Source organism: Castanea sativa, chromosome 5 (genome assembly GCF_040712315.1).
Source record: "Castanea sativa cultivar Marrone di Chiusa Pesio chromosome 5, ASM4071231v1".
Lineage (NCBI taxonomy): Eukaryota > Viridiplantae > Streptophyta > Magnoliopsida > Fagales > Fagaceae > Castanea > Castanea sativa.
Window position 1 is genome coordinate 8,338,044 of NC_134017.1, and position 24,465 is coordinate 8,362,508.

A 24,465-nucleotide genomic window follows, 5' to 3' on the forward strand; every position below is an offset into this window, starting at 1 on the left:
AAAACCCCTGCACAGACTTTGGCAAAAGTCAGCAACTTGATCTCTACCTATCCCACAAATCTTGGCAACAATAATAACAGACCAAATACTGATGCCAGATGCCAGATGCCAATACGAGTTTCTTGCATGCAGACAAATTGTGTCCAAATTCGAATCATAGTTGACCATGTATCATATAACTATACATATAAAATAAACACTTTGTCTCTCTCTCTCTCCCTTAAAAAGAGTGAGAGAAGATTCTTTCATATTTCTTTTGTGAATAAATTACAAATCATAAACCTCAAGTTTTGCCTCTTTTAAGTCATTTTGAATTGATTTGAACTCTAACCTTTCAAATTTTTTATTCTTTTACTTAAAGCCAGGAGGTTATTTTGAATAACAACCACTCATTTTTGTCCATTTTTTTTACTGATGTGTCTGTCCATCAAGTACCACATCAACTTGTTATCTATGCTAGTTGGCAGAGACAAATCCAAGATTTCGAGTTAAGGGGCTGGAGTATAAGTAAAAAATAGTTATGAAATTTCAAATAAGCATCTATTTAGTGTTAAGAAACTATCAACAAAAACAAATATATAAAATTATTTTTCTGTAATACATTATAATATAATCATCTACTAACAAAGAAAAATACATAAAACATCATTGTTTTTTCTTACCACGTTAGAACATTTGCATAAGCTAATGCAAAAAAAATTTGTCTATTTTACCATAATAACTTACTTTTTTTTTTTTTAATTTTATATACTTGGGGTGTATTTGGATACTGCTTATTTTGCTAAAAACTGAAAACATTGTAGCAAAATAATTTTTAAATGTGTGAATAATGCCGTGAGACCCATTTTTAATGAAAAATTTGTTGAAAAGAGGTTTATAGGTCCGGTGAACAGTGCATGGGACCCACTAGAAAAGCTAATAGCCACAGAAACGCACGGCTCGGAAAAAAAAAAAAAAAAAAAGGAAACGCAGATGCAATAAGCTAGCTTTTCATCAGTACCCAAACGAATACTTACTTTTCAAAATACTGCACATCAAATTATTTATTTTACACTACATTTCATCAAAATACTATTTTCTTATCAAAATTTTTTATTATTATCTAAAATCATCTCTCTTTTTCTCAACCAAAAACCATTGATTCAATCTAAATAATTTCTAAAGCATTCATTTGCATAGTTACAGTAAGGGTTTGTTTGGATACTGCTTATTTTGTTAAAAACTGAAATTTTTTTGCTGAAAACACTGTAGTAAAATAATTTTTAAACTATGAATATAACCGGTGGGACCTAAAAATGCATGGTTATACGTGTTTTTGCGTTTTTGGCTGGGTCGTGAACAATGTCGTGGGACCCAGCCAAAAACGCAAATGCAAAATAATTTGCACACAAATGCACGTTAATTGTGTAAATTTTCCTCATCAATCCAAATACATCTACATTAGTATTGTACAAAAATACATTTATGTTGTAATAATTGTGTAAATTTGCAAAAATTCATTTGTGCTACAGTAATTGAGTAAATTTATACAATTTACTATTTTTTAGTATATATTTTTTGTGTAAATAATTGTGTAAATATTTTTTAGTATATATATATATATATATATATATGTATTAATTTTAGCAATTTGTTTCAATAAATTTGCACTTTTCCCCCTCAACAATATTATTGATCTTTTTAAAAGCTATACAAAAATTTATTGATCTAAATTTGAAACAAATTTAACAAGCTCAAACAACAAAATTTACCAATAGCAAACTTAAACCCAAACAACACCCCAAAGCAAACACACACAAGACACAAAAAAAAAAAAAAAAAAAAATCCTAAGTCGATTCTAACTAGTCTAAGTGGACACACACACACATCTCACAACATGCAAGACACCAAAAAAAATGAGAAAGGGTCTAAGCAGCTAAAGAGCAAGACACGCAAAAATAAATTAAAAAAAAAAACCTTAGGGTCCGTTTGGATACAGCTGAAAACTAAAAACTGAAAACATTGTAGCAAAATAATTTTTAAATGTATGAATAGTACCGTGAGACCCATTTTTAATTAAAAAGTTGCTGAAAAGTAATATTTGTGGATTCCGTGAACAGTGCATGAGTGCACTGTTCACGCAGAAAGTCAACATTCACGGCTAAAAAAAAAAAAAAAAAGCTGAAAACGCAAAACGCAAACGCCCAAAATGCTGAATCCAAACGGCACCTAACTTTCTAAATGAATGCTTATTTGTTTATATTTTCTTTAATTTGTTAGGATAACTGAGAAGCTATTAGGCAATGGCCATCATTCTTCTAGTTTCATCTTTATATCTGCGCCCCACATTCCATTTCCATAGCAAGCGTTCAAACCTCTCATCTCCTCCTTCCTAGGGGCATTCATTTTGTTTTCTTTCTGTTTTGCTTCTACTTTTCTTCTCTTCTAGAAAAAAAAATCGATGAAGATTTCGTGAAGTCAGTATTTTACACTCTTTTGAGGCTGAAGTGGATGAAATTTTGTTGAAGAAAAAAGGTGTGGCCTTTTGCCAATGAATTTAATTTGTTGTTTAAATTGCAGAATACTAAAAAGTGAATATATTTAAACAAGTATCACATCTACCCAAGGATCCAGTTTCTTGTATGAAGTGTATAAGACATGCAAGATTTGAAAATGTTACACTAGCATTTTTAGGAGCTTCCCCATCGGAAAAACTCCACCAAAAATAGGCGTATGCCACTATTTGTGGCGTGCACACGGTATTCTTTAGTAAAAGGCGAAAGAATAGTTCGCTCTGTGCTCACCACGTGGCTGCGTGGATTGGAAATGGAATGACTTGCCATTTTAATAACAGCTATCTTACACAACTTTATTGTCTCTGTTCGATATGGGACGCATCTACACGGATTTGAAAGCTCTTCTTCATACATGCGTAAAATAGGACTATGGCCGTGGAGAGAGAGACTTTGGTCTTCTTGAGACAAAAGTGCCAGGCTAATGGGAGTTGAGAATAACAATTTCTTCCTTTAGCTCATGTAATGTGATGATGTATAAAATGGAGTGGAAGGTTCTAACTAACTGGATGAAAACCAAGCTAAGATATGTACAAGCATGACTCTAAAGCTGAATTCGAGTAAGGCGTATGATGAATTGGAATGTGGAATTTACAAGCAATAATGCTAAAGATGGGCTACGTTAGACCGGGACAAGGAATTAGGCAAGGAAATCCTGTCTCCCTACCCGTTTCTTGCAAAAATTGGTAAAATACTCAGTTGTAATCAGAGGTTTATGATATGGGAGTATTATGCCTTACTCAAGTCTTTTATATATATATATATTTATATATATATATATATAAAAATATATAAGAAAACAAAAACCTCATGTGGGATATGTAAGTTTGTGTAGTAGACATTGTCCAAATGAAATAATCTGCTAAAATCTAGGAAGTTGTTCATGTGGCTAATTATAGTAATTTTTCCCACTTGTAGCCTTATTGTTCTGGTTCTTTTTGGGAAACTGCTCACAATAGGAAATTGTAATAAATCTAGTACCATACATTTTTTACACATATTTTGTCACAATACTCTTAAGTGATAAATTGCGAGTGATTGAGAAAATAACTAAGTTTTTTGTGATAGTGATAGAGATAAGTGGATTGAGACGAAGGTATTGCACCTAATACAATTGCTCTCGCTGGTTGAGATTAAGAGTTAAAAAAAAAAACAACTTTCTATCTCAATTATTGAATAAAATAATTTTTAAAAAATAATCAAAAAGTGATAATGGTAAAAAAAAAATTGTGAAAGAGATGTGGGGGTAATTCCCCAGATCCAAATCCAACATAAGTATGCATGTACTGATGAAAGTGAGTACTAAAGTAGTAAATCCTAAACCTAAACCAACCATACCTATCACTCTTCCATTTTCTCAAACGAATACATAGACCACTTGTTGCCTCCCCCCCTCAACGATGGTTTTGTTATATTTTTGTTCCTCATATCCATCTTCTTAATCTTCATAATCTGATCTGCCTTTAACAACTACAAAACATATAAATACTGAGAAAGTAAAACCCTAAGATGATTAAGAAATGTTTGAAACCCTAATTTGCACTAATTATGAGATTATGTGGCAAAATATTAAATTTCACAAAAAATAGTAAAATTGAGTTAAATGCAAAATCATAAACTACTGACCTTAAAGGTCATCCCAAAATAGACGGACCCTTGTTCTGACTTTTAAACTAAAAGTTAATAAGAAAAAACAAATATAACTATAAATAGTAGAAACATTGTTTTCAAAGGCCTTAACGAAGGAATTTGCCTAAATTTAGGCGACACTCAAAGTTTTGAGTCTAGATCGGAATACCATTTCCCTTCAACCTGCCAAATTTTATGCAATTTCAACACTGTCACCCCAATGGCTTTTACTGGCACTCCCCCCTTAATCTTGCATTGTGACTTCCAGCACCCCTATTGTTCCAAGAAGGCATGTGTTGTCTGTTCTATATCACAGATCTATCTGGATACTCTTCGTGTAGATTATTTAATGACCCCCATGATCGTAATTGATGATGCCGAAGAAATCACCAGTAAGCTGCGAGTACTCCTCCGATTGAAGCAACACCTGCAAAGAGAAAGTAGATGATCGACAGAGAGCACCGGTGTGGTGCCGGCCAAAGACCCTCCGACGATCAAGTTAGAGTCTTTAAAACAACCCTAGAGTGCCAGAGTTGAGGTAATTGTGCGTAACTTTTGTCATGAGGGTTTCTGGGGTTTATATAGTGGTGTAGAGCCGAAATAAACGCCTTGGCGAGGAAGTACTTTCCTTTTAGAAGAGCAATTCGCGGATCTTTGCATATCGTATAGGGCTCTTTTCCTTATAGGGATCCTTTTGACTAAGACCAAACGTGTAGCGAAAGAACTTTCCTTATATTCACGTATGTAGAAGTCAAGATAGATTAAGAATGGAGGTTGGATTACTCCTTCAGCTTTTCCTGCCAAGGTCGTCAACCAATGTGCACCTCCTGTACTGCTGTCAGCCTAGATACGTCTCCAAAGATACCATCAACTAAGGACCTTCACACCTTGGCCGTCAGTCTTGACTTCGCTATCTTGACCCTTTAGCCTAACGTCGCCACGTAGGGGGTGTGGCCTTGAACGTCAAAAGAGGTGTCAATGACAATGGCTGACGGATAGTGTATTTCCGTCAGCTTCTTAATGTGCCGTCAGTATGTAATAGGTATATTTCCGTCAGCTTCTTAATGTGCCGTCAGTATGTAATAGGTATATTTCCGTCAGCTTCTTAATGTGCCGTCAGCATGTAATAACGTCACTATCAGTAATTATGGGGTTCAGGTCTCAAATCAGCTTCAAGAAGAAAGAAAAGAAGATAACTTGTAGTCCATAAAGAACATGTCCAAGATTATAAGGTGAAGTTGAGTTAAGGGTTTTTTTATTTTATTTTATTTTAAAGTAATTGTATTTTAAACTTTATTGTTTTCCCTTTGAACGTTTAGCTTTTTTTTTTCTGTGCTGCTATTCTACCTGTGAGAGAGAATAGTCAAGGGGATGTGTCCTAGTTGGCATGCTACAGAAAGTAGCCATGCAACATGTTGCTTTGGTATTTTGGGTCAATGTTGTCATAACATGAGTAATTTGAGGGTGATTACGTTGCCTATGAGCATCCACAGCAGTGGAGCTAAAAATTTAGCTTTTTAGCTCCACAAAAAGTTACTTTATCTATTTTATCTACTCACTTTACAAAACATGTTCAGCAGTGGATCTATTTTAGCTTTCAACACAATAAAATAATATATCTATTACAATAAAATAATATATCCATTACAATAAACAACAATTACAACCACTCGCAACCGCTACCACCGCCACTACTGCCATCACCACCAACTCTTCCACCACCACCGCAATTGCTACCGCCGCCGCCACAACCGATTCTTCCACCACCACTGCCGATTCTTACACACAGAAAATTCCTAATCTAATATTTATATCAAAACTTGAAATACTTAGAATTATAACAATAGAACATGATTATGCATAAATACTTAATTTGACATGTAGCTTAATCCCACTGATAAAGAAAATCACACAATAAATTCGTGCAAACAGAAAAATCCCAATACATTCCAATACCAATACTTTTTGTCCATTCATGGATGGACTGAATCAAAAGCCAAAAAAAAAAAAAAAAGTAAAGTTCCTTGCACACAGAAAATTCCCAAACTAATATTTATATCAAAACTTAAAATACTTAGAATTATAACAATAGAACATGATTATGCATAAAAATGACAGAACTTTTCATTGAGCAAGAACAGCAAAAAAATTATTGCATCTAAAATAATAAACTGAAAGAACAAGAAAAAGAAATCATTAACCACATTCTTTGATGTTATACCCAAATAAAAAATCCAACATTCTTTGATGTTATACCCAAATAAAAAATCCCAAGCATCCATATGAAGAAGACAAAGATAACTGACCTGAAGTGAAACAGAGAGGTGGGTCTGAGCTGATCGGCGGTGAGTCTGAGGCTGAGAGGGTTGATCGGCGGCTTGGGACAATGGTGAAACAGAGGTTGAGAGCGTTTGAGAGCTTGGGACGGCGTGGGTCTGAGGCTGAGAGGGTTGATCGATGGTGGGTCTTAGCTGGTGGGTTGGTGACGTTGAAGATGACAAGGGCCAGCGGCGGTGAGCTTGAGCGAGTTTTGAGAGAGTTGATCGGTGGTGGGTCTCAGCTGATCGGCGGTGGGTCTCAGCTGGTGGGTCGGTGACGTTGAAGATGGCAAGGGCTGGCGGCGGTGAGCTTGAGAGAGTTTTGAGAGAGTTGAGAGCTTGGAGAAGAGATGAGAGTGATTGTGAGAGAGAGAGGCGTGAATAAAAGAATGAAAAGAATTAATCAGCCTATATTATTTTAATCGGGAGTTGAATAAAAAATTATTATTATTATTATTTTTAGCTCTCAGCTACAATGCTCATGTATCTATACATGTGCACTGTAGCAATTAAGCTAAAAATTTTACCTATACCTCCACTGCTGCAAGGGGTATTTTTTGTGTTTTGGTGGAGTTAAAATAGCTATATAGCTATTTAGCTCTACAGCTGCAAGTGCTCTTAGAAACCATAATTTGATATTCAGAGAAAATACTCAGACAACATAAAATTAAGAAAACTTAAGAACTATATATATTTTGGGTCTGGACAATATGCTAATGAAATGGATCCTTAGAGAAAACTGAAGTTCAGATTTATAGGGTTTTCAATTGCCTTTCCATCCAAGATGGTGATTGGTGATCATTACGTGTGTTTCTTCTCACTCAAAAGGAAAGGGTGAGGGATTTTTTGGCTTGTATCACATTAATTTTGCATACATTGTATCACAAGTTTTACTGCCATTTTGATGTGCTAGATTTTTTTTTTTAGGGAAATATGATGTGCTAGGTGGTGAGTGATTGCCTATCATTTTTATATGGACCTAACTATTTCGCCACCACTCACTGAGACTCTACACATTAAAATTGTAAAATTTATAGCAAAAAAGTTGTTTTTCTCCTTCGTTAATAATATGGGATTTGGATTACACCATGCAATGCCCACTTGGTTGTGAAATGTACATATTAAGAAGAAGAAAAAAAAACCTTTCCTTTTTATTATTATTGTTTTAGCCTTTCACTTTTTATTACCATCTTAATTTTTTTGGCCTAGGTTTAATTAGGAGCCGAGACAATATCTCATAGGATTGGCTTACCATGTCAGCTTTATTATTTGTTGTTACAAATCAATGGATAGTTGACATGTTTGCAAAATAGCCACATTAGCAGATTTTATTAACTTGGATCAAAACAATTTTCTAATGAGCAATGCTACAACACAATACATTTTTCATAATTGATTTAACAAACTTTTAGTGGTTCTTATATAGGCCCGCTATTATTGTAACAGCCCGGCCCAATAAAAAAAAAAGAGATTAGATTTTTAAGGAGCCACACGTGTAACCCCACTTACCACTGCACATTCTCTCAAAATATCTCCCTCTCTCCCCCTTTGGCCGGTCAAAGTAAGTGTCCCTCAACCTTTTTCTTTTGTTCATTTTCCTCACAAACATAACAAGCACTCCTCCCTCACTCTCTCCCACTGTGTACCTGCTTCCTCACCATCTCCACCATCTTTTCCGGCAAGATCACCGCAAAGCTCTCTTGGAACCTCTAAGGCATATTCATCTCTTTTGATTGAAGGTAAAAATTTCTAATCTATTATGGCCTGTTTGGGAGTTTAGAGAGGGAGGAGAGTAGAGGGGAGTAGAGGGGAGGGGAGTAGTGGGGAGGAGAGTAGAGGAGAATGATTACCCTCCACCTTGTTTGGATGTTTTTATAATTAGTAAGGGGGAAGGGAGTAATTAGCCCTTCCCTTTGTTTTTAACATTGTAATTTTATAAATATAATAAGGGTAAATTAGGTAATTTACTTTATAAATAATTTTATGTACTCTACTCTCCCTCCAAATCTCTCCAATTTGGGGGAATTAAAAATGAGGGGGTTGGAGGTAGTTGAAACCCCTCCAAACCCCTCCAAATCCCTCCCCCTCCTTCCTTAAAAAACTCCCAAACAAGGTAATTAAATTACTCCCCTTCCCTCTACTCTACTCTCCCTCCTTTTTTAAACATCCAAACATGCCATTAGTGGGTTTTATACTTTTGTTTAAGGTTATTCTAATCTAAGCTTTGATAATGATGTTCATTAGATTTATGAGCTTCTTGGGTTATATTCTTGTAATTATGTATATGAGTTTTTGATTTGGTGGACTAATTTGATGTTTATGGTTTTACTAGTGGTGGCTAATTAAGGTTTATGAATGGTGAAAATTTAGGGGTTTTGAGGTATATTATGTGAAATAAATGGTGAATATAATTTTTATGGTTTATTTGGAGCTAGTTAAAGATTTAAATTGTTTGTTTTGAAGGATATTGTGATTTTGGTGTCATGGGTCTCTTGATGATGTTGTGAAAACTTTGTGGAAACTACTCATATATTATTGAAGTTTTGATGTTAGAGATAATACTTTAAATGATTCATGAGTATAATGGGAATCTATGTCTTGTAAAGTAATTGGTTGAGAAACTTTGGAAGTGGGAAATATTATTTGTGAGGCTAAATCTAGGCTTGCCTAATTTATTGCTTACTTGGCAATTCCTAATATGTAGCTAGATACAATTTCAAGTTTTATGCTTATTTTGATAAGTTTGCTTGATATTGTTTAGGTTCTAGCCAATCTTATTTGGAGCTTGGAGAATTAGGTCTTGTTGTGGGTTGCAAGGTAAGTAACTTTTAATGAGATTTTTGGAAAATAACCATATTGCATAAACGTTATTTTTGGGTCAAACATATGTTGGAAAATTATTTGTGGATATATGTTTTCTTAAAAGGTATTGTGTTGTGACCCTATTATATATGATTTTATATAAAAAGTGCGTCATGTTTAATATTGCACATGGGGAAATGCATGATTTGTTAGTATGGAAGAGATAAGCATCTTTGATATAATTCTTGGGAATGGCTTTTATGGATTTATTGCATTATTTGCAAATTTTAAAGATTTTTTTATCTTGACTTGTGATATTTGGGAAATTGATAGAAAATGTTATTGACAAGAAATGATTTTGGAAAATTTTAGAACCTTGTGAATATATTGGGTCTTTCAGAGGTTTTTGTGAAACTACTTGAAATATAAACCGTTGTTTGATTTTGTGTAAACTGTGAGCTCTTCATGTTTTTACTTTTGGGCCGTGACATGTGATTACCCGGTAATTACCCAGCCAGATGCCGCAGTCTTGGTGACATTGTTATCTTGGCACCCCATCTTTGTGGCGAATTGATGTCTTTGTGGCATAACTTGATGTCTTTGTGGCATACCTAATGTCTTTATGGCAGCTTGTCATGTGGCTTTGGGTTGGGTTTTCAAGTTTTAAAATGGTGTTTTGATAGCTTACAGTAAATAGTACGTAATTTCATGTTGGTATACTTTGAAAAAGGTTGGTGCTACATTCTTTTTCATTGTTGTCATTTTGTTAAGAAAAATGGATTTGCTAGATTTTCATGGAAATTCCCAAATTATAACATGTTTTATAAAATGTCCATTATTATGAAACTTGCATTTCCCCAACCCCCATTAATTGTGCTACTTACTGGACTCTGTCTCATTCCATTATTTTGCAAACTTTTTCAGAGTAGACAACTATCTTTTTGAGACATTTATTGGGTTCTAAGACTTTAGGTTTAAATGTATTAGAATTTCAATTTGTAATGTTGGAAAATCATGATCAAAACGTTTAGTCTTGTTTTAGACTTGCTCAAAGTATGTTTAAGTGTAAAGTTGAAATCAAGTGTTCTGTAGGATTTACTGTGTAAATCTGCCTGACTCGATCAATTGAAAATTAGACTCGATTAATCAAAACTCGTGCAGATTGTTTTTCTGCAGAATTTTCCAACTTAACCCAAGCTCATTTGACGTGTAGGGTTTTATGTTTTGTCTTAAGTATAAAAGGGAAAATCTTAGTCACGTTTTAAAGTTGCTCTTTATGCTGTGTGTGTGAATCTCTTGTGAGATCTAGAGATGTTTTTCTTCACATAAACTTAGGGTTATCAAGATTTAGATTGATGTCAAGAGCTTGGTGATCAATTCAGTTGCAGATTCAAGAGCTTAAAGATATACAAGCGGGAGTGCTTGTGCTTGCTGGGAATCCAAGAAAGAAGTAGTCCGTGAACTTGGAGTTGTCACGTGATCGTGGTAGCAAGTTTCTTACTCGAGGTAGCAATATGATATTAGTGGTCTAAGTCGCTATTGTGTAAACTTCAATTCTTTCATAGTGGATTCAGTTTACCTTGAGGATAGTTAGGTTAAATTCTCCTCAGGTTTTTTACCGGTTTAGTTTTCTTGGGTTATTATATTGTTGTATTTTTTATTTTCTACATTTTACAATGATATGATATATTTGTGTTAACCTATATCTGTTTAATTTGACTAAGTAATCACTTGGCAATTAACTAGGTTAATCTGGTTGTATTTAAGTGGTTTAAAAACATACAACACCATTTTGGTGGCTAGCAATAATTAGACTAACTGCTGATGGAGGCTGACTTTCGTGATGGAGATAATTGATGATATATAACGTAGAGTGGGCTTGACCCAAATCTTTTATATCTAATAGTGGTTATGCATATATTCCACTAATGTGACAAGTTGATGATATGTAATTATTTATTTAGACCTCCATTCTTTTGTGACCAATAGTCATTGTATTTATTGCATAAAGCTCTGACTTATGTTGGGAGTATATTTAATGGAATTATTATGATAATTCTTGATGTTGGCACTTGATATGATTTTATTTGGATTGAATTTTCAAAAGGAACAAAATCTACAGGTACCTTTGAGATGTTTTTCTCATACTTTGGACCCTTTCAGGTTTGGGGCGTGACAACTATATCACTTTTTTTATCTACAAATAACTTGCACCTAGGCAATTGTATAATTCTTGGAAAATTCCGTGTGTTTTCTAGATTAGAGTCACATATTACCACTGCCTATTGTATGCTACTCGCAATTTGCTTTATAAAACTATAGTGCATATGGTGCAACAAGAGTTCAATAACAGTATATACTACGCTTGAACTTTTAGATATATATATTATTTTTCTTATGTATTTTTTGTTTCTAATGCCTTTTACAAAAAACATATATATAGATTACTGACTTTACACATTTATCTTGGATAGTTTTAACTTTACATATAATTTTGCCTTTACATATTTATCTAATTTAATTTAGATGTTTATAACTAAACAATGAAGAATCAAAAACCAAAAAAAAAAAAAAAAAATTGTCTATACATATCTATACTATATAAATAATGAAAGCTTTGTAATAAATTTTACAAAACTCTCTTTACACCACATCTTTAGCATACTTTCTTTTTCTTTTTTTTTGAAATTTTTACTTTGTTCAACTTAATTTTCATTTTCTTCTGCCATTTTTTCCTAGTTCAATATTTCATCTCCTCCAATTATTGCCTTTTAAAATTTTTCAGTTGATTCTTTCTATATATTTTTAAATTTTCTCACTTATATCTTCTTAAATTCTACCGTTTCACTTTATTCAACCTTTCATCTATTTCCACCATTCATCTTCCATCTTAATTTTTATATAAATTTTTTCTAACTTCATTTCCACCCCTCTCCACTATTCCCTCTAAATTTTCCATGACAAAAAGGTCAATCTCTCTCTCTCTCTCTCTCTCTCTCTCTCTCTCTCTCTCACACACACACACACACACACACACACGCACATTTTGTCTCTCTTTTGGTGGAATTTTTTAATTATTTCAACCAATTTTTTTCACTAATAGTTCTTTTTGTTATTGTTGATTTAATTGTCCCATCACATTTGTTTATCCTTTTGGTATATTTGTATCGACTTTTATGCATATTTAGGTATTTTGGTATTCCAATTCCCGATCACAAGTTCTTTTTCTTTATCCTATTGGTTTGATTTGATTTGGGTTAATAATTAGTGGTTTTGCAAGTTAGAATTTAATTTATTTTTAGTGATCCATTTAGATAACTATGATGCTTTACTAAGTTTTGCTTATTTTTTTTAATCCTTTTGGGTGGACAAATTTGTAGTTTTTGTAAAGAAAGTATTTTTAATAGTTGTATTAAAAGTACTCCATGGTGTCACTTTTTCAGAGAAAAGCAAGGTTAGTCAAACGAAAATAAAATTGGATGAATGACATATTTTAGGGCCTATTTGGTATTAGAGTTCAAACTCACATTTTTACATTTTAAACAATATTACGCACTTTTTCACACATTTTTTCACCCACACGTATTTCAAAAAACTACAAAAATTCCATGTCAAACTACAAAAATCTCATCTCAAATTACTCTATCAAACACTCCCTAGTTTTTGCAATTGTATTTTCAACTTATGATTTTTTTTTAATAACAATGCAAATATAGAAACTTAATTTTGAAATTTTGCTAATAATTTCTACAAAGAAAATAACCTCAATAGATTATCAACAACAAATTGTTTTCTTAATTGATCCAATTAATTATTGTTAAGTTTTATTAATTTTTTAGATTAGTTATTTGGTGTTTTGGATTGTAGAGTGGAAAAAATAGGGATGGAGAAAGTTTTTTAAAAAAACTTTAGAATAATTTTCAAATTTTATAAACTTTTTAATAGTACGCAAAATGTTATAAATAATTTTTATTAAAAAATTAATATTTTCACTAACTTGCCTTTTGAATTCCTTAAAAAAAAAATTGTATTGTTTCTATTTTTGTATGATATATATATATATATATATAGAGAGAGAGAGAGAGAGAGAGCAATGCTACAGACACAAACTATTTGACAATATTTTTACAAATTGCTGACATGACAAATTCTTACTAGTTCTAATATGGACCTATCACTAACATCTCATTTTTACTTACAATAATTATTTGGAAAATACTAAAATCACTTCAATAGTTTGTAAAGTAGTTTGTATTTGTAGCATTACTCATATATATATAACTTTCGTGATTGTTCCTATAATAGGATGTATTGAGATGTTATTATGTGTGTGGTAGGATGTGTTGAGTTTTAAGTAAAAAGATAATGTAACAATCTCTTATTGATGGTATAAACCATGTTTTACACGTCATCCTTACTAAATTCATACTCTAATTATTTTATTAATTTGTATCACATATAAGTTTAATATGATTAAGATAAGAATAAGCATAATAGAATTGCTTAATTAACTACTGACAAAATTGGCATAACATGAAACCCATAAGAGTTTAATTTATTAAATAAGGAGAAAATCTGTAAGCATATGTTAGCCTGATAATAAATAAATAAGCTATTAAAATTAACATTTCTTAGGAGGAATTTACAGTGAGTTATAGTCTCATACAAATAACCTTTAATTTTGCAAGGAAGAATGAGGACAACTTCTTTTTTAGAATTTGACAAGAGTTTTGTGCCATAACATGTAAAATAAAGAAAATATAAAGACAATAAATGAAATATGAGAATAAAATTATATCTGAATTGCATTTTTTTTTCTAGTGATTATCCACCTCATCATATATATATATATATATATATATAAACTTTATCTATTTCCCTTTGTACATTACATTAAAAGCTTATGCTATATTATATAGAGGGAGAGGGAATACTGAAAGGGACAGCCAAATATGAAATGGCTGAATATTCAGATATTAATGTCAACCCCTATTGTTTAGGGTGGGTGGCTTGTCAAGTCGCCAATGTGTAAAAGCAGCCCATGTGCATATATATATATTTAACAGGTCAAAATAGTGGGCTGAAGTATGAAACTTCATAAAAAAAATAATAAATAAATAGAAAACTTTGAAATATTGGTGTATTCTCAACTTTTAATGAAAAACTGAAAACGCATGGACAGTCACGAGTCATATTACGTTTTGTCATTTAAGTCATTTGCTTCTCATCTCATCACATCTTTCTTCCTTCCATATTTGCTCAACCTTTTACTCATAGATTCCTATGGCTCTCCAGATCAATGGAGCCTCCTCTTCCTTCACTCCCCAATTTATCTATGATGTTTTCTTAAATTTTAGAGGTGAAGATACCCGCTATAATTTTACAAGTCATTTATATCAAGCTCTATGTGATAAGGGTTTTAACACTTTTATCGATAATGACCTCCAGAGAGGAGAAGAAATTTCAATGGAACTTTTTAAAGCTATTGAATTATCAATGATTTCGATTGTTGTGTTTTCTGAAAATTATGCATCTTCCAGTTGGTGCTTAAATGAACTTATAAAGATTCTTGAGTGTAGGAATAATGGACAATTGGTCCTACCCGTATTTTACAAAGTGGATCCATCAGAAATACGTAAACAAAAGGGAAAGTTTGGAGTAGCGCTAGCTCAACATGAAGAAAATTCCAATGATAATATGGAGAAGGTTCAGTGGTGGAGAACAGCTTTGACTAAAGCAACTAGCTTGTCTGGGTTTCATTACAAGGAGGGGTATGTAACTATTCACTACTCTTCTATGAGTTATAGAGTTTAATAGTTTTGTTATGCTATTAAATGTTTTCACTAAATTAATTATGACAGTATCGTGTTTTTTTAGAAAAAATTATTATGTCCTCCAGGAAGATTGTTGTTGTAGTCCTTCCTAACCTCCTAACCAATAAAATGCCGTTATTTATGCAAATATGACATCACTTGGTCATATTTAATTTTTATTCTTTATGCTGATTAGGGAGCACACTCACGAGTTTGTATAAATGACATTGTCTCATTAGTTAGGAGAACCACGTTAGCAGTCCTCCTAGTGGACCTAATAATTTCTCATTTTTCAGAGTCTTCTACTACCGAGGTAGTTAATTTATAAAAGTCGATTGTAGAAATTTAATAAAAAAATTTTAAAAAAAATTAACGCCATATAATTTTACTAATTACGACTATTAATATTCTTTTGTGCTTTTATGAGTTACAAAGAGTCAAAAAAGATTTACAAACTTTAATTAGGATTCATCTTTGGCAAGCCCCAATCATGAATAAAACAAGGGACAAAATTTAACTATAAACTTGGTTGTGGTCTAAAACTACCACTTTTATTAAAAAAATGGCTCAGGGGTGGAGCTACATGTTAGGCTGGGGAGGCCATGACCCCCCCAAAAGTTTTGAAAATATTATTGTAGTATAGGGACATATTTAATATTTTAATAATTAGCCCTCCAAAAATTGCTCTTTGCGCCTTCAAATATTTGAGTTAGTCTAACAATGTTTTTAAAAAAAATTATCAATTGGTCTAGTAGTTATAGAGAATGTATTGTTAGTCAAATTCATTTTTTTTATTGTAAAATTTGTACTTTTTTTCCTTAAAATTTTGGATCATTTATGTCTTTGAAAACTTCATTAATTCAATTGAAATTCTTTTACTCACAATAGTAGACAATTTGGTAACTTATATTGGAAATAAAAATTTTAAGGATTTCACTATAGAAGATGGTGAAAAATGAATTTAATTCTATGAAACATTTTAACTTTAAGGATTTAACTGTATTAACTTATGTGTGTGTATAGATGTATGTGTTTGCGTATGTGTATAGACATTTATATAAACTAATAAATTAGTAACACAAATCGCCCCCCCTCCCAAACAAAAATTTCTGGCTCCACCCCTGATATGGCTACATGTTTTCAAACTCTCAATTGGATTGCATGATATTTATGCTCTTAACACACATGTTAATTTTTGTGTCCATTAGATGTTATTTAATATATGATTCATAAACTTATTTTGTGTGCATAATTTTAGATTACAAAAACTTACAATTTAAACAATTAACTGATGAAATAGTTGTTGATCTTTAATCTTTTGAAATTTTGTAAGCATGGAAGATATAAGAAGAAAAAGTAATCTAATGGTGGATTTGTCAAAATTCACATCCAATAAAATGATATTGAGTAAAGTTGTAGTCTTAGATTACAATTACGTTTGTAGACAAACTTTATCCTAAAAGAAATTCACATAAAAAATATAATAATGCTGAAAACTACATTAATATGTAAAAAAATATACTAGTATTTATTCAGCATTAATAAAATATAAACAAAAACAAAGGAAATTTTTTTTAACATATTTCAACTCACATATGATCTATCAAAATAGCATTTGATCTTCTTTTTTATTCTCAAAACTAATCAATAATTAATTTTGTACTAAATTTAATAGCAATTTCTCTTTCAATATACAAGATCAAATAGTGTTAGATAATGGTCTTCTCATTTTGTTGTGAGCTTAATCTTCACTATATTTAAGGCAAAAAATCCTCATTTTGTAGTTACAATAAATCTTAGATAAGTATGTACAAGAACAAAAAACTCTAAAAACAAATTGATAAGCTATTGAATTTCTAGTCCCTACCATCAATTTGTACAATTCTTAAATCGTTTTTTAAAATTTTTTGAAGTTTGAGTGTTAAACTACATTATGTCCATAATGATAAACTTATGTTTATAATAACAATTTTCATGATATGTAAAATCTTGTAAGTAATTGTTCTCTCAACAAAAGAAATATCATCAGTTCTAAATAAATCACTGATCTCTTGAAGATGTAATGCCAAGTTATGAATAATCAACTTCATTGTATACTCAATAAAACCTAATTCTTTTAATTGATAATCTATCGTAGCTGAAAAAATATCTATTCAATGATGACATTCAAAGAAACTTCATTGCATGCTCACTAAAATGATTATTTAACTCTTTTAGTTGAGAATCTATTGTAGCTCACAAAAAAAAAAATCTACTCATGAAATTCAGTTGTAAAATGGTCTTGGGGATGGATTAATTCCCAAAGTTAAAATGCAAAGCATTTGTGAATTAATTCCCAATTATACCAACCCAATTTTAATGATTTAATCAATGAAACTAGCAAGTCACAAATCAATAAAGCAAGCAATAAAAGTAATAAACAAATAACACAACGATATGGTGAGGAAGTGAAAAAAAAAAATTGATAGAGAACATCTCCAATGTAAAAAAAGAAAAAAGAAGAAGAAGAAGATTACAAGGGCAACCCAACCTAAATAGGGCAATTCACTATATGAAGAGAAGTTGCAAATCCAATACAAAATCCTTGACACTAGGCACTACCCATTTGATGAACTTACTATTCCAACCCACAATAACTTCAAATTAAACTTTTGAACTCTTCTTACATGAATGACCCATCTATGTATATTTTCAATTTGTCTAAATTATTATATGTTTCTTATGCTTTGTGTGTGACAGCTGTGTTGAATCTGAAACTCAATTCATCCAGAGAATTATTAAAGAGATATCAGTTATTAAATTGAATCGCACTCAGTTATTTGTTACTAAACACCCAGTTGGAATAGATTCTCGAGCGGATGCTATAGAATTGCTTTTAGATATGAAGTCAAATGATGTTCGCATGGTAGGGATTCATGGTCTTGGAGGAGTAGGTAAGACTACAATTGCAAAAGCTATTTATAACAAAATCTCTAAGTATTTTGAATTGAGTTACTTTCTAGAGGATATCAGAGAAAAATCAAGAACAAATGATGACATAATCAAACTACAAGAGATGCTTCTTTCTAAGATCTCACGGGGTACATTTGTAAAGGTGGACAGTGTGCCTGAAGGAATTATTATGCTAAAAGAAAGGCTTTGTCGTACAAGACTTCTTTTAATTCTTGACAATGTGGATGAGTCAGAAGTGATGGTAAATTTGTTTGGAGAATGTGACTGGTTTGCTTTTGGAAGTAGAGTCATTATAACAACAAGAGACAAACAAGTGCTAAATACTCTTGGAAAAGATCATCCAATTTATGAGCTTAAGGAATTAAATCAATCTGAATCTCTTGAACTCTTCAACCTGCATGCCTTCCCAAAAATTGAACCTAAGCAAGATTATTCAGAAGTTGCAGAGCAAATCATACATTATGCCAATGGCCTTCCATTAGCTCTTAAAATAATAGGTTCTGATTTGTGTGGAAAAAGTATACATGAATGGAAAAGTGCATTAGAAAAGTATAAAAGCATCCCTCACAAAAAAATTCAAGAAAAGCTCAAAATAAGCTATGATGGACTTGAAAAGACTGAAAAGGATATTTTTCTGGATATTGCATGTTTCTTCAAGGGATTCGATAGGAGTTATGTAGTTAATATATTAGATGCTTGCAAATTATACCCAAGATATGGAATTAGAAAACTTATTGATAAGTGTCTCATAACGGTTGTTCAATCTGACAAATTGTGGATGCATGAGTTGCTTCAACAAATGGGGAGAGAAATTGTTCAGCAAGAATCAGAAGAGCTTGGAAAACGTAGCAGGATATGGTCTTTTGAGGATGCTCATGAAATACTATCTACAAATATGGTATAAGCTCTTTTGTATATCTTTTTTTCCAAATGAGTTTTTTCCATTGATTTTTTAAAAATATTGAAGAAAATTTAAGTTTATTTGTATCATTTAAAAAAAAAATTTATACTTCTATTATGTAGTGTAACTAATGCTTTGTCCAACTAGGGATCAAGTAAAATTCGGGGCATCATGTGCTGCTCACCTCAACTGACAATGATGCCTATAGAAGCTGAAGCTTTTGAAAATATGAAAAATCTCAAATTTCTTATAGTTCATAATGTACAAATTTGTGAAGAACTCAAATATCTTCCCAATGGGTTAAGGTTGCTTCAATGGCCTGAATTTCCATTTTCCTTACCATCCAAATATTGTCCTCAACAAATAGTTGCACTTGAGATGCCACGTAGTCTTATTAGATTGGAGACAACGTTCAAATTGGTATGAGAATTAGTATTTATAAATTTTATTTTCTTTAAATTTTATTTGAATGTTGGTTGAAAATAAATTTTGTTTTTATTTTTTTTTTCTTCAACAGGGAATCCAGCTAAAATATTTAAAATATATCAATCTCAACAAGTGTGAGTCCATCACAGAATTACCTGAATTGTGTATCCCAAGCCTAGAAGAATTGGATCTTTCCTTTTGTCAAAATTTAGTTAAGGTTCATGAGTCGGTTGGATTTCTTGATAAGCTTCAGATATGGGATCTCCAAGGTTGTGAAAAACTTCAAATTCTTCCAAACACCCTCAGGTTGATATCTCTTGTGGATTTTGTTCTTATAGACTGCTTAAGGCTTGAGAAGTTTCCTAATATTCATCCAAAAATGAAATGTTTAAGGACTTTATATTTACGTCATAGTGGAATTCGAGAGTTGCCTTCATCAATCAAGTATCTTACTGGGCTTCACAGCTTAGACTTACATGATTGCCAAAACCTTAGATATCTTCCAGATGACATCTATAAATTACAACTTCTTAGTGAACTATCTATTCCCACTGCCAGATTGAGACAGACATTCCATTATTTGGATGGCTTTTCCAAATATGGGTTTTTTATGTTGGATTTCTTGAGTTTCAGGGGCAATAAAAATATAATTGAATTAGACTTTTTGATGAAACCCGAGTACTTCCCCGTATTGAAATCTCTAGATCTATGTGAAACAAATATTGTTAGCATCCCCAACAGCCTTAGCAAATTTAATACATTAGAGTTCCTTTATATAGGATATTGCAAGCAGCTTCGAGAAATTCCAAGGCTTCCACAATCTGTAAAATTTGTGACTGTAACAAATAGTTATTCGTTGAATCCACAATCATCAAGCAGATTATTGAATCAGGTTTGTCTCTCTTTTTTAAAGTTATAATGAAGAAACAATTTTTGTTACTTTCTTCCCTAATTCAATTTTTGTTGAATTTGCTAATTGCATGCAGATTGGAGAAATTTTAAGGATTTTACCAAATAATCGCTTGCTTTTGCCTGAACCTAAAGATGATAAATTTATAATTACACTACCAGGAACTGAGATTCCAAAGTGGTTAAACTTAAACCATGAAAGTGGTGGAAATGTCATATCATTTTGGGTTAGTCACAAATTTCCAAAAAATTTTGATGTCTATTTTGCTTTTGGACCGGTGAAATATCCACGGATGTCTTCTTGTATCGTTTACCTTTCCATCAATGGTTGTGAAAAAGAGAACCTTCTTTCAACTCCTACATATGAATTCTCTGACCATCTATGGATATTTTCTTTATCTAATAAGAAATTGCAGTACCAATTGAATAAGTCAAACCCATCTGAACTGAATTACGTTGAGGTGATATGTGAAATGAAGGATTGGGTTAATAACCATCCAAAAAGGTGGGGGGTCCGTGTAGAATGCATCTGTTGTTCCTAAACATGAAAAATCTGATGTTTTTCACTTGCCGAGTCCAAGTGCTAGGCATAGTTATGGCTCTGATATGGATCATTGGACTTTCAACATTAACCCCCTATGCCAGATGTCCCCAAAAACACTACTAGTCCTACCTCAGATGGCTTCAAATCCGATTTTGACTCTAGATACGGAGCTCTCGTCCAAGGAAAATTCGTAGATACTTTCGGAGCAGAGTGAAATGATGCTTCCTCCTTCCATATTTATGGTAGACCCCGCCATGAATTTAATGAATGGACTCACCATAAATATAAGAGGAGGGAATACATATCATTTTCTATCCTTGGGAAGTATCTAAGAATTACTCCTCGTCCAACTGCAACACTCATGTCCAGGTACCTACTTTTTTTATTATTCACTCTCTCAGTATGGAAAACCAAAGAAAATTAAACAAACAAGTTTTGTGTGTTTTTTGTTTTGTTTTGTTTTGTTTTTTTTTTTGTGTGTGGAAATTCAAGGGCTCTGAGGAAAATGGAAGAGATAGATCCCAGGGCTTTCAACAAACAAAGTGCTGCTCAAGTAGTACTTAACATGGTAAGGCTCACTTCAATAGAAACAATAACAATCTATGGCGTCCTCTTTTGATGATAGCTCTTTATCATCAAACCAAGACACCAATTGGTTTTTGGTATAGGCAGAGATTGAACTTCAAATATTTTATTCAACCTTCAGAGGCATTACCAGTTGAGTTAACTAGAATCCACAAAACTAAAATCTGCAATACAACATGACTTATGCTTTCTAATTTGAGATCACTTCTAAATCACTCACTCAATAATCGTGAAATCTTGAATTATACACCTTTGCTTTGAGTATTACAAAACTGTCTATCAAACCCTTTTGTGAAGAGTGTCTCATTTTCACCATTGTGATTATGGCGTTGATTTGGCATGCTTGGATATTCCTTAGTTTGGGCCAACGTGTACGGGCCTAAGGCCCAAGGTCAACTTCCCATGATTGAACATAATTCTAATTTCTAAGAACACATCATCGACAAGCTTCAAGCTACTCTCATTCTCTTCTTCTCAATGGCTTTGAGAATGGCATTGAAATCCACTATACAAGCCCGATTGCTTGAATGCTTTGGCAATCTCATTATGATTCTTCTAAAATAATTTATTCCTAAAGTGCTTACAACATTTTCGCAACACTTTCACAACAAATCATAAGTGATAAGTTTTTACTGGTTCTAATTTTTCTTACTAATGAAATTACTTTTGTGCTTACCAATAACAATCCATAACAACTTATCATTTATAATTTGTTGTGAAAGTATTTTGAAAATATTATGAATATAGCATTTTTCAATTAGTTTAGATATGTTCATGGTCCCTAGGATAGACCTTCAAAATGAAAAATTATAGAATAACCTTCTAAGAATACAATAAAAGCACTCTCTTTCATCTCATATAAGTAATGGGTTTAATCATGAATTTAATGAGCAAGAGTCACTATATTATGGGAGGGGAAGGGTACATTTTTATTATACAACAATAATATTCTTTGATTACCAACATTGGCATTAATGAAATTTTGATTGGACTTTGACCACCTCGATTTCAACTCCTTTTTCATATTAGCTAGGCTTAAGCTGCCTACAAAATCTTCTACTAGCACAACGTGACAGCTTCGAAATTTTGACCCAAAAAAGAAGAAGACCTATTAGCCACTCTATACTTCCAAGCTATAGTAGTCATAGTGAGATTAGGGGCTTGATAAGGCTTGTCTTCTCAACAATTTGAGATAGTTTAACAAGATGATGAGCAGAGTAGATATTACCTTCATTGTGATGCCCTGATTCTATTTTACAATTATTACTATTATTTTTTCATTTTTTTTTATACAAGATAGAATTTTACTCTAGCCTAATCTAAGTGATCATCGCACCAAAGGTGTGCAGTGGTAAAAGAACTGGTTAATATTATTACTATTATTTTAAATGTTTGTCTTCATGAATAACAAAATAGACATGAGTTTTCGGCGTCCCCCTGATCGCATTGCTTGGACACACACTCCTTCGGGTTTGTTCACCACTAGTAGCGCTTATAAAATGCTTGTTTTTGTGATTCTATGTCCAATGCAGGTAGTTCAAATATGGATAGTCAAAAGAAGTTCTGGAAGAGCCTTTGGCAACTCCGGGTACCTAACAAAATTAAGCATTTTGTGTGGAAGGCATGTAATGATGCTCTGCCAACGAAGGAGAACTTACACCGTCATCATGTCACGGATTCTGCTACTTGTGACCTGTGCAGAGAACATACTGAGGACACCGTTCATGCTCTTTGGCTGTGCAAGGATATTTCTTGTGTTTGGTCTTCTTTGGAGTGGTTCCATCAAGCAGTCCTTGTTCAACCGGCAAATTTCAGAGAGTTATTAGCTAGATTTATGCCATGCCAAGATGAATATAAAGCTGAAATTTTTGTTATTGCAGCGTGGTGTGTTTGGAATAGGTGAAATGCTATTCATTTCAATCGAGCTATCCGTCCCGTGACCAGCATTTGCAGGGAAGTAGGTAATATTCTTCAGGAGTTTCTTCAAGCTCGAGAGATTGAGATGGTGCCTCCTCGTCCTCAGGCCATACACTGGTGGCATCCTCCTGATCCTAATATATACAAGGTTAATTTTGATGTAGCAGTATTTCAAGCTTCAAATTTGGCAAGTGTGGGCATGATTGGTCATGACAACATGGGAGATCCTATTGGGGCGATGTCCATGCCTATTCCTCTTGGTCGGGCTGTGGCGGAGATGGAAGCCTTGGCTTGCCAGCGGGCTGTACAATTTGCTTTGGAGATTGGTTTGACTCGAGTGGTGGTCGAAGGGATTCTGCTACTGTCATAGAGATGCTTCTTAATGGTTCAAGTCAGCTTGCCAGCTTTGGGAACATCCTTGGGGACATTCGTTTCCAAGTAGCTTGTTTTTAGCATGTTGAGTTTAATTATATTAGTCGTGCTTGTAATTCTGTTGCTGATGCGTTAGCAAAAAAGGCTAGTTCTGCTTTAGGGCTTTAGGTGTGGTTGGAAGATTTACCTGATGACATTGCTCCTCTTGTGTTTAGAGATGTTTATTGATTTGTTTTTGAATAAATTTTCTAGGCGCTTGGTCTGGTTTCTCAATAAAAAAAAAAGATGTGAGCTTATGTTGAATGCTTCCCAGGTCGAAGCTTGGGTGAATACCATTGAAGTCCGTCCTAACTGTTGAGCCCTTCCAAACTCATTTTCAATTTTATAAACATTTATGTCATCCCTTGCATTAGATCATGGTTGTATTCCATAAAAATTTGGGCCTAGATGTGGGGCTGCGGTTGTGCCTAGGTAAGCTTAGAAGTAGCGAGCCACTAAGGGCAATATTAGAAGATCTATATGAATTCCTCAATTCAGACGAGATACTTCAATCATTCCTAAACTGATTTTATACTTTGCCCCCATTGAAGTTAGGGTCATCAAATCGGGTCTTAATGATTTGTTAGCACCTTAGAATAACATATTTCAGAAAATAGCTACCTGGTTGAGAAAAGACCCTACATTTTTTCACATGAAACATATAACCTAATAAGCTTAATTTATTCAGTTCTTCAAGGTTTGATA

At 32.8% G+C, this 24,465-nt stretch overlaps 1 protein-coding gene, 1 long non-coding RNA gene and 1 other non-coding gene across 4 annotated transcripts; 2 read left to right on the forward strand and 1 right to left on the reverse strand.

The window, feature by feature from the left end:
• Positions 1-2,677: 2,677 nt before the first annotated feature.
• On the reverse strand, positions 2,678-2,793 carry LOC142637712 (U5 spliceosomal RNA). Its single transcript, XR_012844838.1, has one exon. It is a non-coding gene; the product is annotated as a U5 spliceosomal RNA (small nuclear RNA).
• Positions 2,794-8,063: 5,270 nt separating this feature from the next.
• LOC142634455 (uncharacterized) lies at positions 8,064-10,954 on the forward strand. The gene is made up of 3 exons (XR_012844186.1): positions 8,064-8,239; positions 9,262-9,317; positions 10,685-10,954. It is a non-coding gene; the product is annotated as an uncharacterized LOC142634455 (long non-coding RNA).
• Positions 10,955-14,532: 3,578 nt separating this feature from the next.
• Positions 14,533-24,001, forward strand: LOC142633967 (disease resistance protein Roq1-like). 2 transcript variants are annotated; one of them, XM_075808236.1, is made up of 8 exons: positions 14,533-14,661; positions 14,882-15,073; positions 17,855-18,965; positions 19,116-19,388; positions 19,486-20,286; positions 20,381-21,216; positions 21,340-21,415; positions 22,965-24,001. In XM_075808236.1, the coding sequence occupies exons 2-6, from the start codon at positions 15,000-15,002 to the stop codon at positions 20,843-20,845; spliced, it is 2,724 nt and encodes a 907-aa protein (XP_075664351.1). In that variant the 5' UTR covers positions 14,533-14,661; positions 14,882-14,999; the 3' UTR covers positions 20,846-21,216; positions 21,340-21,415; positions 22,965-24,001. The 2 variants fall into 2 exon arrangements, with proteins under 2 accessions (XP_075664351.1, XP_075664350.1); XM_075808235.1 differs by having other exon boundaries at positions 14,562-15,073.
• The last annotated feature ends 464 nt before the right edge of the window (positions 24,002-24,465 follow it).

Bases quoted from the DNA above. Each gene is read 5' to 3' on its own strand.
- LOC142633967 (XM_075808235.1), top strand. From the start codon at position 14,586: ATGGCTCTCCAGATCAATGGAGCCTCCTCTTCCTTCACTCCCCAATTT. The intron at 18,966-19,115 runs GTATAAGCTCTT...TTGTCCAACTAG, and splicing joins AAATACTATCTACAAATATG to GGATCAAGTAAAATTCGGGG. The intron at 19,389-19,485 runs GTATGAGAATTA...TTTCTTCAACAG, and splicing joins TGGAGACAACGTTCAAATTG to GGAATCCAGCTAAAATATTT.